The following is a 16,297-nucleotide window of genomic DNA, read 5'->3' as shown; positions in this document are numbered from 1 at the left end:
ACTGATAGGCAAAAATGTGATGTACGTACGAGCAAGGAACAAGAGCAGTCACTAGGCCCTTTAAACCTGCTCCACAATTCAATAAGATCACAGCTGATCTGATTTAAAACTGCAACTCCACATTCCTGCATATTCCCTTGGTAATCAAGAATCTACCTAACTCTGCCTTAAAAATATTTAAAGGTTCTGTATCCACTGGAGAAAGAGAATTGGAAAGATTCACAGCCCTCAAAAATAAATGTTTCCTCATCTCGGTTGCAAATTGGAGATCCCTTATGTTTAAACTATTATATTCCCTAATTATAGATTCTTCCACAAGAGGAATCACCCTCCCCGCATCCACCCAGCCAAGTCGCCTCAGAATCTTATATATGTTTCAATTAAGTCACCCCTCACTCTTCTAAACTCCACAGAATGCAGACATAGCCTGTCTTGCCTTTCTTCATAAGACATCCCATGGATTCCAGATATTACTATAGTAAACCTTCTCTGAACTTCTTCCAAAACATTAAAATCCTTCTGTAAGTACACAACCAGTACAAATATTCCAGACTAGGTCTCACCAATGCCCTGTATAAATGAAGCATAACCTCCTTACTCTTGCATTATTCAATTCTGGATCTGTATTCAGAGCAGCTATGAATTTTGTTGACTGGCAGAACAGGATCGAAGTGCCAACACTAGCTCCTACTTTGTCTACATGCCCCACATATTGCACTCCATCAGTGACACCCATATATTGCACCTGCCTTACTCACTCCTTACCCAATGTTCTCACATTACTGGGTCTCATAGTTTAATGAGTGCTGTCTCATACCACATTGAAGCTCTTTACAAACCCTACAAGACAGTCACTTCCTGAATATTTGACAAGACTGTCCCCTTTTCTTTTACCTTACAGCAACATCTTAAACAATCACAGCTTTTTTCGACAATTAGAACTTGAGTATCAAATTGCTAAATCTGGTTTTTAAAAAAAGATGAAGAGGGTAGTTCACAACTCAGTGAGAAAACTCATTAAAGACCACTTATGTTAAGTTCTGCACTTGTTCAATCTGTTCTGCAGACAACTCCAGTGCAGCACCAAAGTCAGATTGGTAAATTCTCAGTTCACCAGTATCCAATCAACTACTCCAAAAACAACATGACTGTGGAATCCCACACTCAGGATTTCAGCCAAGGGCAATGACAAAATCCTGAAGAAGGGCTAATGCCCGAAACGTCGATTCTCCTGTTCCCTAGATGCTGCCTGACCTGCTGCGCTTTTCCAGCAACACATTTCCATCAATGACAAAATCAGTCAAGTTTTCGGTGATAGCAGAGCACCTAGAACCTTAAGGGACAATATTGGAGGATTCTTCAAACAGACTTATGCTTCTTTTAAGTAACTGCTTACTGAAATTAAAATAAAAAGTTCCCACGAGCAACCAAAGAGAAAAGCACAATACTGCCACGGCAAGACTATGGGTTGCAATAATGACACTGCAGAGGAAATAAGGTAGCAACCATAACGACCAGTATTCATCCACCCAAACAGGTTTTTAATCTGTTGTCACGAAAAAGTTACTGCATTGGGTCAGGACCTGACATATGCAACAGCTAAGCTAATGGAAGCAGTAATGCAATGAGTCAAGCAAAAAAAAATCTTAAATTCTGTAAGACAGGTGAGAGGATCTGAAGTTGGTCCCATCTGATTTTAACAGTTAAAATAATTAGATTACAGGAAGAGTGCCATCAGGTGTGCCTCGGAGTCAAGTCTTAAAAGACAATCCACATCAGTAAAGAGCCCCCATCTGCAAGACAATGCTTGTTGGTGTCATTGATGTCTCCCTGGTCGAAATAGCTGTTCATAGGTTAACCAGCCAAAAAGAAACAAAACTCATGCACACAGGCAACTGATCAATGCTTCGCTATCAATTAAGATCAGACTTTTTTAAGTAAATTTTTTCTGCGATGTATGTTTTTAGAAAATCAATTGTTTGCACTTTTGAAAATCCCATCATACTTTTCTTTTATTCTCCAATCTGGCTCATCAACCACAAATGCACCTCTATAGCTAGCCGCAGCTTGAGAAACAGATAACAGAGCACTGGTGCATCAATTCTCTGGAAACCAAAACAAAACCACTCAACAAATTGACAAAGCACTGCAACAGAGAATTCAATCACACGGCATTGAAAGGCTCATCATACTAGCCTCAAAGTCTCCACGTCTTGGAGAATTGAGTGAAACTGTGGTGAAAATGCAATTCAACTAGTTGCTATATAAGTGGAAGTCTGATGTTTGAGATCAGGGGGATGCAGTGACATTGTGGTAATGTCATTAAGCATGGCATGCCAGACCTCCATCTATTGCTATGAGAACACAGGTTTAAATTCCACCATCACAGATGGTGACGTTTCAACTAAATAAGAACCTAGAATAAAAGCTAATCAAATGACGACCATGTAAATTACTGAGGATTGTTGTAAAATCTCATCGGATTTCTTTTGGGAAGGAAATCTGACATCCTTACCTGGTCTGGTAATGTAGATGTGACTCCAGACCCAGGACAAAGTAGTTGACCCTTAACTGCCTTCTAGACAATTAGGGATGGGTGATAAACGCCAGCCTAGCCAGTGACGTCCATATCCTACGAACGAATAAAATAAAAAAGGGCCAAAGGCAATGGATTGTGTGGCTGGTCACAAGTCCAGTGCACTATACTCACTCGCTCCTTGTAATAGAAGGAGCTAATGGAGACTGGCTCCTTTTCACTGCGAGTTGGGCTCCCACTGTAAAGCCTCAAGTTAGTCTGTGATTCTGTACGGATCTTCATCGGGGTGATTCCGCCACTGTGATAGGCAGAGAGAGCCGACAATGATCTAAATAGATAATACAAGATTGTGATCAATCAAAGATGGCATCAAAATTAATAAATTATGTAACTCACTAGCCTTCGTTGTCAGTAGAAGTAATACTATTGATAAAACAATCATTATTGGGAGACACAAAATTAAAGCAGTGGTGTTAGCTGACTCTCATAAGAACCATTCCCGGTGCCCGTCTTCACCCCATGGCAATAGCAAAATAATCTTGAAATACTATGCAATTCTCATCTTACAAATTGCAGAATGGTTAGAGCACACAAGAGGCCATGTGTCTGTGTGGTTCTCCAAAGGAGCAATTTATTGAGAGCCACTGTCTGGTCTCTGCATTGCTGCACATTCTTCCTTACAAAAATTCAAATCTGTCTTAAATGCCTTGATCAGTCCTGTCTCCACCTCAAACCAGGCAGACAAATTCCAGATCCCACATAAAACTGCCAAGGACACACAAAATGCCTTAAAAAACAAAAATCACGGTGTAAACTCTGTGGTGCAGGTGTCTTCCCTTACCTGGGTGTGGGCTCCGTTGGGGACACTGTCCTGTGAAGAGTCATTGGTCTCATGAAGTATACAAGGTAACCTAGGCAATGTAAACACAACATAGTCATCGTTTGATATGAAGCATCATACAAGTTCAATTCAAATGTGGACATTGGTATCACACTCACTGGGCATAAACTGTTTCACAAGCTATATTACTCTGCTTAAATTTTAAAATGAACCTTACTGGACTAAAAACATGGCCACAGCTGATTACATGATATAAATTGATACTTGCTGCTAAGTTGTGGGCATCAGTAACCAGGTCAGAGATAATATTATTCTCCTAGACCATGAAAGCCTTTCGAGTGGACCATTGCAGTCCAGAAATTTGAAGACGAGCAGATAAGGTGGCTCCCCAATTAATTCTGAACAGAGGGTAACTATTGAAACTAGTTATTCCAAAATTGATTCTAGTGGCATCATTTAGCTCAATGCAATACACAATGATATAGGCCAGCAGCATAAAAAATACCTTCATAAATTGGTTCATCCAGGGAACCCATTAAATGACCAAAACCCTAGGACCTTATAAAGGGTTTAGGTAAGTTCTGGTCGGGGAAAAGCTAGTATATTGTTAACATCACTGCCTAAAAGACTCTGTCCACAGAAAACCATACCCAAGGCTAAGGTGAACCTGCGAGGTAAAAACAATGACTGCAGATGCTGGAAACCAGATTCTGGATCAATGGTGCTGGAAAAGCACAGCAATTCAGGCAGCATCCGAAGAGCTTCTCTTCGGATGCTGCCTGAATTGCTGTGCTCTTCCAGCACCACTGATCCACAATAAGGTGAACCTGCTTCTAGTCCAAAAGCTCTCCAACCACGAGTCAGAATACAGGAAGGAGATAGAATGCTTGGTGTCATGGTGCAATGGTAACAACCTCTCTCTCAATGTTGCCAAAACAAAAGAATTGATCATTGACTTCAGGAACAAAGGAGGAGGACATGTTCCTATCGACATCAACAGAGCTGGGGTGGAGAAGGTCGAGAGCATCAAGTTTCTACAAGTAACAAGTGACAATAACCAACAATCTGTGCTGGACCTTTCACATCGATGCGCTAGTCAAGGCGGCACAACAATGTCTCTTCTTCAAGTGGCCTAGGCAATTTGGCATGTACAAAAGGACCCTCACCAACTTTTAAAGATTCACCATAGGAAGCATTCTATCTGGGTGCATAACAGCCTGATATAAAGCAACGGCTCTGCCTAGAACTATAAGAAACTACAGAAAGTAGCCTCAACCATCACAAAAGCCAACCTCTCATCCACGAATTCCATTTAGACTTCTCATTGCATCAGAAAGACTGCCGACATCAAAGCCCCCTCCAACCCCAGTAATACGCTCTTCCAACCTCTTCCATCAGATAGAAGATACAGAAGCTTGAATGTACACACCAACAGGTTCAAGAACCGCTTCTTCCCTGCTGCTGTTAGACTGCTGAATGAATCACTCTAACTTCAAATAATGTTGATCTAACTTTACATAACTCCTGTGTAGCCAGAGCCTTGTATGCTTCACTCTGTCTATGCGCCCTATGATCTGCATGTCCTTGTTTGCTATTATCTGCCTGTCCGGCTCGCAAAACAAAGCTTTTCACTGTACTTATGTACATGGGACTATAATAAATCAAAATTTTTAAAAATCAAAACCGAGTAGAGTAGTTATTATGTGTTGTACAGAAAAGGTATTCTAATTCAAAACTATTATTTAAAAAAATGCTAGTCAGGCACTTGGAGCAGTTCAAGGCAGCAAAATTTAAAGTCAACATGGTTTTGAGAAAGGAAAATCATATTTGGAGTACTTTGAGGAAGTAACACGTGCTATGAATAAAGGGGAGCTGGAAGTACATTAACTCAACTTAGATTTCCAGAAGACACTTGATAAAGAGCCACATCAAACAGGTGAGAAAATAAAAGTTCATGGTGTAAGAGGTAGCACAATGGCATGGATAGAAGATTGGTTAGCTAACAGGAAACATATAGTAGGCATAAAATGGGCCTTTTTCAGATTGGCAAGATGTACTGAGTGGTTTGCCACAGGGATCAGAGCTGGGTCTAAATGGCTTACAGAACGGAGCATGGTTACATAGAATGGTCGCCAAATTTGCTGGTGACACAAAGATAAATGGGAAATTAAGTTGTAAAGAGGATATAAGGAGGTTACAAAGGGATATCGATCAGTTACATGAGTGGACAAAGATGTGACAAATCTATAATGTGGGAAAACGTGAAATTGTCCATGTTGATAGGAAAATCTTTTAAAAATGTATTTGCTTGTTCAGTACCTATGAACTAAAATGGCTATCAATGCCCTAAAAAGTCCACTTGTCAGATCATAACAAATTAGATTTCAAGCTTAACAAAATTCATGCATTATTAGAGTTATTTATAGGTGCATACTGACTATATTCAGCGTAAATGCACCATTGTATCGATGCTCCTATACCTTACAAGGATAATACCTCTCATGCAGTTACCTATCACACTCAGTTGTTGCTGGAGTGACAGTTAGGACCTATTCTTCACAAATTCAGGCAATCAATACCAGAGACAACAAAATGGACCCAATGCTGAAACACTACCAGAACTGACAGTGACTTTGGAATGACGGGTTTCCTCAAACTTTTACTAACCAGCTCCACAGAAACGTGCCCCAGAGGTTCGAGGAAAAGGAATGTTGGCATCCTGGTAGGAACCGTATGTGTTAGTGACTCGTGGAAAAGTCGGCAGTGGAGGCGTGACAGAATTTCCAAGGACAAATGGATTCTGGGAATTAGCAGAGCCACTGTTGTCCTGATTCTATAAAATCAAACAAAATCAAATGGAAAGTTACAAACTATAACAAGTAGCAGCTTTCATTTGAACAGACCAGTATCCCAGCTTTCAGCCTTGGAACTACACACCGCCTGCATTAGTTTCTTTTTACCAGGTGTAAATTAAGATTTGAATTATACAAAGAGCCAGTTTGAAAATAGGCAAACAATCTGTCATTACACACATCTTACCAAGTTTCTCAGAAATGTTATTATAATCATGATCATTACATAGCAATTAATTTGTAAAGTTCCATCAATAAAATGGTCAAACAGTAATATTGAGGTGACTGAGTTGAGAGGGGGATGTTAATTGGGCACCATGATTGAAGGACTAATTTATACAGCAGTCGTACTACAGGAGACAACCTCAATAATGTTCTCTCACCTTTCAAGTTGGTTGTTTCAGAAGTACGTACATTACCAGTGAGCCATAGCTCAATGTAGTTAAGTCAAGAACACAGTGCCATTTTGAGTAATGTTCTAAATTCAATATTGGACAAGTTATTTTAAACTAATAACCAATTTCACGTAAACCATTACATCAATCAATAGAGCATGACTTGTTAATTGCACAGTAAGTTATAATCATCCATCAAATACCATTAAGATCTGTAAAGAAGCAGTGTCTTCCATAAAATAATACTAAATACATGTATTCTACCAAGTATGCATTTTCATTAACATGTGCCCTTGGTCCAGTGTGCTGTGGAGCGGATGCACGGTGGTAGGTTGGGACTGTGGTCGCAATTAAGGGAGTTTGATTATTTTTGTTAAAACTCATACAAGACCAGGTTATAGTCCAACAGGTTTATTTGGAAGCACTGCTCCTTCAAGTGACAACCACTTGAAAGCTAGTGCTTCCAAATAAATCTGTTGGACAATAACCTGGTCTTGTGCGATTTTTAACTTTGTACACCTCGGTGCAACACCGGCACAAATCATGATTATTTTTGAGTTTGCTTTCTATCTTTGCATTAACTAAGCAAAGAGACAAACATGAAGAATGGCAGCGGAACATCCTAACAAAATTAAACGTCTGTTCCAGCAGATACCTTTGGTTGACGACGTGAAGCATAAACTTACCTAATATATTTATATATTATAAGTTTCAAAACTGAAACAATTGCAAGCAGGTTCATTGATAAGCACTGTCCCAGCATGTTTAGGTTTGAAAAGGTACTTCATTACTCTTATGAAATGATCTTCCTTTACAGGGTTGCACCAATGATATTAATACAATGCAAGCATATAATGGTTTAGACACAGCAGGCTGATATCAAGAAAGGAATTCCCACCAGATGGATCAATTTTTAACGTCTGGTCTGATTTGGGGTTCCCAAAGCTCCAAAGACAAGTAGTGAAATCCAGCTGAATATCATCAGGTCTCTTTCCCCTTTGACAACACTCAACCACAAAAGAACCTCCCCATTCAGGTGAGGATTTGATTTTTGGTTCCTATGACTAATGAGACAATTCTCTGCAGAGAAACAAAAACTCTCCTAACCACTCTGCAAATTAACATGACAAGTTGCAATTACATACAATTCGAGAGAATGAAACTCCAAAGATAGTGTACAGAGTAACACAGATCATAGTTATAAGCAAAATAACATCTCATCTATTGATGATTCTGTTATTCTTTTATTTCTAGTCTCAGTTCAGACTCATTCTTCCTTCCACTACCATACCTAATGTCAATGAATCTCTGCAATCTTTCACTCTATACTTTCTTTGCCCTCAACCTCCACACTTGCGCTGCTTCAAACTTGCTGAAAACCTATTACAAGGGTAACTGTCACACAAAGTACTGATGAACGGAAACTGACATGAGAAATTAACCCATTTCTCTCTCTACTGATATACTTAACCCTCTTAGCATTTCCTGACTTTTCAAAATATTGTTCAGAATTTTGTCAATTGATACTTTATGACAAGTTGTATGACAGGATTTCAATCACACTCCTTCCAATTTCTATTCCAAATATCTGAACAGGCGGAATGTGTAGCAACATGCAAAAAGGGTGTGGTAAAGTCAATGTGTGATCTGTTCCTTTGGAGGGTCAGCATGAACATAACAGGGCAAATAGCTGTCTTCTATTTAACAAGTCGACAATTCTAATTCTCAATTTAAACCAAAATTCACTCAAGTTTGTAGAAATTGATTATGGCATCATTTTGAAAGTTATTTACACATCAAATGTGACTGCAAGGCTTCTTAATCACATCATGGGTGGCACGGTGGCACTGTGGTTAGCACTGCTGCCTCACAGCGTCAGAGACCTGGGTTCTATTCCCGCCTCAGGCAACTGTGTGGAGTTTGCACATTCTCCCCGTGTCTGCATGGGTTTCCTTCCACAGTCCAAAAATGCACAGATTAGGTGAATTGACCATGCTAAATTGCCAGTAGAGTTAGGTGAAGGGGTAAATGTCGGTGAATGGGTCTGGGTGGGTTGCTCTTCGGAGGGTCGGTGTGGACTTGTTGGCCCGAAGGGCCTGTTTCCACACTGTAAGTAATCTAATCTCTCCAACGCACACATATGGCTCCTTCAAATATGACAGCGTGTTGAGGTTGTATCAACCTATAAAAAGGGTCAATGATGTCTTACCACAATCGCGTCCAGACTAGACACCAACTGGCGCAAACAAGGTTCCAAGCAACTCTGGTTTCGTTTCACTTTCTGGAGAGATGTATCCTTCAGAATCTGAAGCAAATTTGAAAAGGTTTACAAAAGTCCTATTAGACCAAAAGCTTCACATGCAACAAACCTGCAATACAAAGCCAAATACATATTACATTCCTAAATATGGCAAAATTCAACCCGTTAAGCAGATTCACAAGCACACACAATGAACACATTACAGACAAACATAGGTAAAAATAAATCTACACACAAACCCAAAGAGGTAAACACAATATACACGACACAGAATAAACAAATTACTCAAACATATGGGAGACAAACAGATAAATACCATCATAACCAATCATCTCAAAATTCTAACTAGGCACGCAAACAAAACAAAATCAAATACAAATGTGCATGATACTTTACTACCTGTCTAGAAAGATCACAAAGCATTTCATCAATGAATTATTTTCAAGAACAATGCTCTGCAAACAGTGACTATTTTGAATGTATGATCCCACCTAAAGCATCAATATTAATTTGACTGATCTGTCTCGTATTAGTGGCTGAGGACCTAAACAACAGGTTGGCCTAAACAACAGGAGAACTCATGCTCTTGCTCATTCATGTGATTCAGGGGAACAAGCAGATGGAACCACAATTTAACACTTCATGTAAACCATACAGAAGGTAAAATGGTACACTGGCCTTTATCACAAGAGGATTTGAATTCAGAAGTAGGGATGGCTTACTGCAGTTATACAGAGCCTTAATGAGACCACACCTGAAGCACTGCACACAGTTTGGGGTCTCCCTATTGAAGGTCTCCCTTGCCAAACAGGGAGTGCAGCAATGATTCACTCAGCTGACAGTATTATGTTCTGGTATCATGGGCATGTCTGATCTGTCCTATGAAGAGATATCCGTTAAATTGCTTCTGCATTCATTAGAGTTTAGAAGTATGGAGGAACCTGACAGAAACAAAGAAATTCTAATAGGGTTGGACAAATTAGATGCAGGAAGATTTTTTCCCTGGTTGGGGAGTCAAGAGTCCAGAAGTCACAGTCTCAGAATATGGGATAGGCCATTTAAGATCGTGATGAAAAAAAACTTCATTCAAATGATAGAGAATCTGTGGAATACTTTGAGCCAAATCAATCAATACATTTTAGAAGAGATTAATAAATTGTAGATCTTAAAGGCATCAAGGGGTATGGGGAGAAGCAGTTTAAAAGGCAGTATTATAAGGGATCAGTCGTGATCATACTGAATGCATAGCAGTCTTGAAGGGCTGAATGGTTTACTCTGGTTCTTAATTTCTATTCACAAGAAAGTACTTCATTTTTCAGTATCATTAACAGAGCACCACAACCAAAGATTCTATTTGAAAGCTATCTATGGCAGTTAGTTCTCCTATAATTAATTATTTTTTCATTCATGGTTAGTTTACCTTCAGAAGTTTTGTCCTCATGCTTGAACTGATGGTAGTGGGGTTAATGAATTGGAAAGAAGGAGCAGCATTGTTTGGATATTGTACTGGAAACATCACAACCATTTTCACCCGGAGATTTCCACAATGTACCGAGACTGTGCAGTTGCGATTTACAGCATCCATCTATACCATTCAGAACACAATATTGTTGACACCATTCACACAGTTGAAACAAAACTCAAAATCACAATGATCCTGAAGATGTTCTGGGAAATTGATTTTTCATTAACCTCACTGAAAAATGAAACTCATTTTGTCGCAGGTTTGCATTTAAAATATCTTTTCAGGAGTTGCAAAGAAAAATAAATGTCCCAAATTAACTTAAAACAAGCCTTAGTGTAGGGACAGCTCAGTGGCTCGCACTGCTGCCTTACAGCGCCAGGTTTGATTCCACCCTTAGGTGACTGCCTGCGTGGAGTTTGCATGTTCGCCCTATGTCTTTCTGGGTTCCCTCTGGGTGCCTGCCCATCTCGCTCGGATAATCGAGGTTCCTCTACTGTGAAAGAAAAGGCTCTCTCAAAACCCAGACTGAGGTTCCTATTATCTGATCATCTAAACATAAACTCCAATTTTTAAGCACCAAAGTGGCACCAGTTTTTTCTCTAACTTCAGATATCTTATACAGTAGGACATGGTTTAAAAGCAAATGGTATGCCAAGATGGCAAAAGACTTCAAAGCCACAAAAGTTTTCATGAGTGGCTCATTCCTTTGATACTGTTTATCAGAACAGAAGGAAAAAAAAAGGAACAAATGTAACTGATGACCTCTTCCAGATAGTTCAATTCTTGTCACCTCAGGTTCTAAGACATAATCATCAAAAATATTGTTCCACAATGGACAAGGGTGGAGAGAAGGAAAGGAAGGCAGCAAGTTCACTAACGTCCTTTAGGAAAGGAAACTGCCATCCATACTTGCTATAGCCTACATGTGACTCCAGACCCACAGCAATGTGTTTGACTCTTAACTGCCCTCTGGGCAATTAGGAATGGGCAATAAATGACAGTGACATGGTCACTCCATGCTTGTATTTTTAAAAAAGACCAACCACTGCAACTGTAATTCACTGCATTCACACAAACCTCATCAACCATTACATTACGGATTTGTAGATTAACTAGTGAGAATTCTTGTTGCAATGTCTGTGGTAGTCCAAGGTAATCAGGTTTGGAGCTGATTGCGACATGGTTGTGAAAATCCTCTCGCAGTACTGGAAGAAAAAGAATATGCCAAGGTAAGTGCAGTTATCAGGAAACTTACCTGTGCAGAGCAAGGAGAAGACTGGTTGTGGACAAGCATAGGACATAAACATCTATTTCATCAAGTACACTGCAGGAGGGATTGACTGTATAAAACCTCAGTATTTAGATCCCTGTCATTTAGTAAACAAGGTTTAGTCTGGGCAACAAAGAAGCTTACTTAAGCACTCTTTACTCGCATGGTCTGCATGCTTTACACCAGCATTCACCCTTCAGATCTCATTACAAAGTCATTCTTACCTCAAGATCACGGAGGGTCATACATATTTCCTCAAAATGGTAGACAATTCTAAACTATTCAGCATAAAACTAACAGCCCAACTGTAGTAAGCTAAGACATTCATCAAATTGTGTATACATCTCCAAACTAATTCCCCACTTGAAATACCTTTCTTTGGAATTATGATCAAAACACAGAAATTATTTTTTTAAACCCTGCAATTTAATATTGTCTGCACCAGATGTGATATTTAATCGTCATTTTCAAAGTACTATTTTAATTCATCTTTCACTATTTAAAACTTTTTCTAAAATGCACCGAACCAAAGTATTGAAACCAGAAAAATGTCAAAATTACACTTTGTGCTTAGATAAATAATTTTCACCCACTTTAAGTGCTCAGATATAAAGATAAAATTCCAAAGGACTCACCCAGTCTAAATATAATTCAACATTATAGGGGCAGCCCATCAGCTCCAGTGCTCAGAGTTATTACATAATCACTGCATGAACCTTCATGGTAACTGAAGTACAGGGGTGAAGATAAGTGACTTTTTCAATTGTAATAATGCTGCTATGGTGATCTTTAGACAGAACTCTGAGCACCAGTGTGGTGAAATGCTCATACCACAGTGAGTTTATGCAGACACAAGCATTGTACAAAACAGACACAAACTATCCAAATCAAGTATTAACTGGTAGAACAGTTGGCATCTCTGCCCTAATTATTCCCCCAGTCCTTCAGCAGCATCCAGAGTCAGACATGCAGGTTACTAATGGTTGCTAACGATTAGATTTATGCAGAGAAAGGGAAATATCCTTCCCAACTCCCAACAGCAGACATCATCACTCCCATACTACAGCACGTCCAAACACTTTGGAATAAAAGTTTTAGCAACAGTGACAAACTGTAGAAAAGCTTGAATTGAATGGGGAGATTTGGGCTCCCAAATTCTGCTACTTCAGACACCTGTAACACACAAAGTTCCTTACACAGCGTAGAATTAACATGTGGTTTCCCAATCTCCACGTGGCAACTATCTAAGCAGTAGTTCATAATCAATGTACAAAGAATTCCATTTTGAACTTTATAACAATTTTACCTTCATCCTCTTCATTTACATGACTTAGTGTTGGGTGAGGATCAGTGTCCTGTGAATGAAGAACTTTATCTGTCTCTGGGAGCAGGGAAACGCCATCAGTTAACTCATTGCCATCCAGCATATCATTTGCACAGAGCTGAAACAAAACAACTTTTCAAAACATTGTGCTGAGGTTGCATGGAAAATCAACTATTCCTGCAGCCAAGTTACCATACTATCCACATAACTGAGGCTGTAGTATTGTAGCCTCTCAAACCATCCTATTCCTCCATTTCAACGACTGTACATTTGTATCCCTCGAAATGCAATGACCATAAAGGGATACCCACAGCAGTACAATGCCACATCTTTTATTAATGGAATATGACCCAGCCACATCCTTCCCTTAACAAGTTCAATCTCCGCTCAGTTTATCAGTAACAGACAATAAACATCCACTTCTTCCACTAAAGAGGAAAGGATCTTTGATAGGCATTCACTTCATCCTATTTACTCCGGCTCTCTTCAAATTGATATCAACATCACCTTCCAAATTCCTTATTGCAAGTAATACACTCAAATTTAGGCATTGAGAAGTTAGCTCCATGAAATGCAGCCGAATGTAACAGAGAACAAGTTTCCAATTAAGAATTTACCTTAGCATCATAACCAGTATCAATTCCACTCCCAAGTTTCAGATGTTTAGTTGAAGGGATGGCCTGAAGTTACGTTCACCCATAAACATGTAAATCTCACCTTAAAATTGCATTCAAACAATTAAACATATCCTTTGGTTTTTCTCCCCCACCACCACCCCCCATCCCCCAGTCATGCATAAAAAGAAGAAAAATAAATAAGCAAGTTGATATACAAAATTTATCACCATTGACAAATACCTCGCATAACCCCGATTCTCCATAAAACTACTTTTGCACAGGTGACCATGCTGAGACAGCAGCCAGCTTATACCTTCAGTTTTATGGAAAGGTAATGACATGACGCAAATTACCAGAACAGATTATACCAATTAAATGAATCATTGAACCAATAACAAACACTTACCCGCTGCAGTTGCATGTCTATCCGCCACATTCGTAAAGTCTGGTCACGTGACCAGGTAACCAACTGATAGTCCTTCAATTCTACAAAAAAGAAATGAGATTTAGGATACTGCCAGACTCCAATTACAAGACAATGCATGCACTCTAGATATTTGCAACTGTTCATCGAAGTCACTGTCTCAGTGAGGATAAACAGGGATGTTTACATCACTCGGATTGTGACAGCGGCTGATGACTGATAGATCGACTGTTGTCCTATCTGCGAGATTATCTTCATCAACCTCGCCCAAAGGCGACAGCAACACCATAAGTACTGCATGGGAAACTCAATGCCAATGGACTGAGAATTCTGAAAAGACCAACATACTCAGTGTCACACAATCAACCTAAAGACACTGATTTATTACATCAATAATTTGGGTGAGAAATGAAAGTTTTGTTGTGCAATTAAGAAGTTTTAAATTATTAAATTGCAACATTAGAGACAAAGAAAGACAACATGACTCTGATCACATGGTGTTAAATTTAGTATGAAAACACCTCAGAGGCAGAAAACACTCGCACAAGCAACAACATTGGTCCTGAAATGTCAACTCTGATTTCTCTCCATCACTACTGCCAGACCTGCTGAGTTTTTACAGCAATTTCTGTTTTTGGAACTGCCTCCTTTTATACTGACAAAAAAACACTGAGAAAGTTTCTACCTACAGATCTTTTTGAAATCATTCAGCCAACTTCAAGATCTTCCTTCATATCTCTGAAGCTACCGCTTTGGTAAAGGAAAACTAAGCTTGGCATTGAAAACAGGACAAACTTCCAACAGCTTTCAATTCTTGTACTGAAACAACAACCTTCACAACAAAATGAGTGTATATTAGATCAAAATCCTAACAATCATTATCCAAATCAAGAAAATGATCAACAACCAGTGTAACAAAGGCATCAGTACCAAATTTTCTACCAAAGACATTCAAGCTATTGTACCCATATGGCAGATCAACAAATCGGTGAATGTGGAAAACACAATTCCTAAGATTTTAAAGAACTTCAGCATTGGTCACCAAATCAAAGTATGAAATCAGAGATTCCCTAGAGCGTGGAAGCATGCCATTCAGTCCATCGAGTCCACATCAACCCTCTGAAGATCATCTCACCCAGACCCACCCCCTCCCTGCATTTCCCATGGCTAATCTAGCTAGCCAACACATCCCTAGACATAATGGGCAGTTTAGCATGGCAAATCCACCTAACTTACACATTTCTGGACTATGGGAGGAAACCATAGCACCAGAAGGAAACTCACACAGACATGAGGAGAATATGCAAACTCCACACAGACAATCGTCCGTAGGGAGAATTGAACCTGGGTCCTTGGTGCTGAGAAGCAGTAATGCTATCCACTGAGCTACTGTGCCTCCATGCAGAACAGGTTCACAGACTTCTCTACTCCATGCAAACATCAACAACCAATGGATGAGAAATAAATTAGATTTAACAAATCCATAACAATTTTGAACAATATTTCACTCTAAGGAAAAGATCACGATCAAAAGTAGGCATCAACTTTCAGAAGAGTATTTCAATAGTGTAAGCACCATTATCTTATTATTTCACTTTATTTTTGATTGGTGACTGAACTGGGAAAAGGACTGTTTTACAGCAAAGGTCTAAGGCAGGAATTACTTTAATTCAAAAAGTTACTGAAACTCATTTGTATGTTGTGTTTAAATTGGTGTTTTGTTCAAGCTATGGGTGAAAAGATTTATGGACTGGCTGACTGTAGGGGCCTGTGTACAAAGCAAGATTCAGGCATCGTCTGGTTGCTGATTGGTTTATGAGGCTGTGCATGTCAAAAGCCATTAAGCCGGACAACAATAATCTGATTTTCACCCATATACCGTCAAAAACCATCCCAATAGTAGGGGAACAATCTTCATTAAGGCTTATCCAATAGGCTTTCAGATTGGATTTAACTGTATTTCTTGCAAGATATCAGCCCTTGAATGTGTTGTCTCTCAGATTGATGTTTACCCCTTCTACAGACACTTCTTTTAATTCCTCCATTAGTTTCAGAGATGAAATTATGAACAACTATGATGGTCACAATTGTATATAGTTCCTCCTCTTTGTAGTCTTTGATTACAGTCAATCAAACTAAACTCCAATACCTCTTCTCTCCTGTCTAGCCTGATTTACTTCTTGTCTATTCATTGCTGACCATGGTATCTCTTGGCGCTTCTCATCTCTTTAAATCAACGGGTTTGTTAATTTTGCTCAGATGTGAAAAACCAGGAGTAACTGTGGTTATTGTACACATAGCTCTTTCTTCTTA

At 39.3% G+C, this 16,297-nt stretch overlaps 1 protein-coding gene across 9 annotated transcripts in view; it reads right to left on the bottom strand.

The window, feature by feature from the left end:
• The window catches only part of wdr59 (WD repeat domain 59), an 88,590-nt gene that overhangs the window by 40,380 nt on the left and 31,913 nt on the right, over window positions 1-16,297 (bottom strand). For all 9 annotated transcript variants that reach the window (XR_015759987.1, XR_015759985.1, XR_015759986.1 and 6 more), the window contains exons 11-18: window positions 13,967-14,046; window positions 12,926-13,061; window positions 11,427-11,554; window positions 10,305-10,469; window positions 8,834-8,929; window positions 6,045-6,210; window positions 3,378-3,447; window positions 2,711-2,864 (exon numbers count right to left, since the gene is read on the bottom strand). Coding sequence is in view for 6 of the 9 variants with exons in the window: in XM_087996036.1 (XP_087852162.1) it covers window positions 2,711-2,864; window positions 3,378-3,447; window positions 6,045-6,210; window positions 8,834-8,929; window positions 10,305-10,469; window positions 11,427-11,554; window positions 12,926-13,061; window positions 13,967-14,046 (995 nt within the window). In the remaining 3 variants the exon portion in view is untranslated. The remainder of the gene's footprint in view (window positions 1-2,710; window positions 2,865-3,377; window positions 3,448-6,044; window positions 6,211-8,833; window positions 8,930-10,304; window positions 10,470-11,426; window positions 11,555-12,925; window positions 13,062-13,966; window positions 14,047-16,297) is intronic.

This window comes from Chiloscyllium plagiosum, unplaced genomic scaffold, assembly GCF_037043375.1.
Source record: "Chiloscyllium plagiosum isolate Xiang-an unplaced genomic scaffold, Cpla_swu_hap1 HiC_scaffold_17, whole genome shotgun sequence".
NCBI lineage: Eukaryota > Metazoa > Chordata > Chondrichthyes > Orectolobiformes > Hemiscylliidae > Chiloscyllium > Chiloscyllium plagiosum.
Note: the sequence above shows the minus strand (reverse complement) of the source record. Positions and strands in the feature narration are given on the sequence as shown.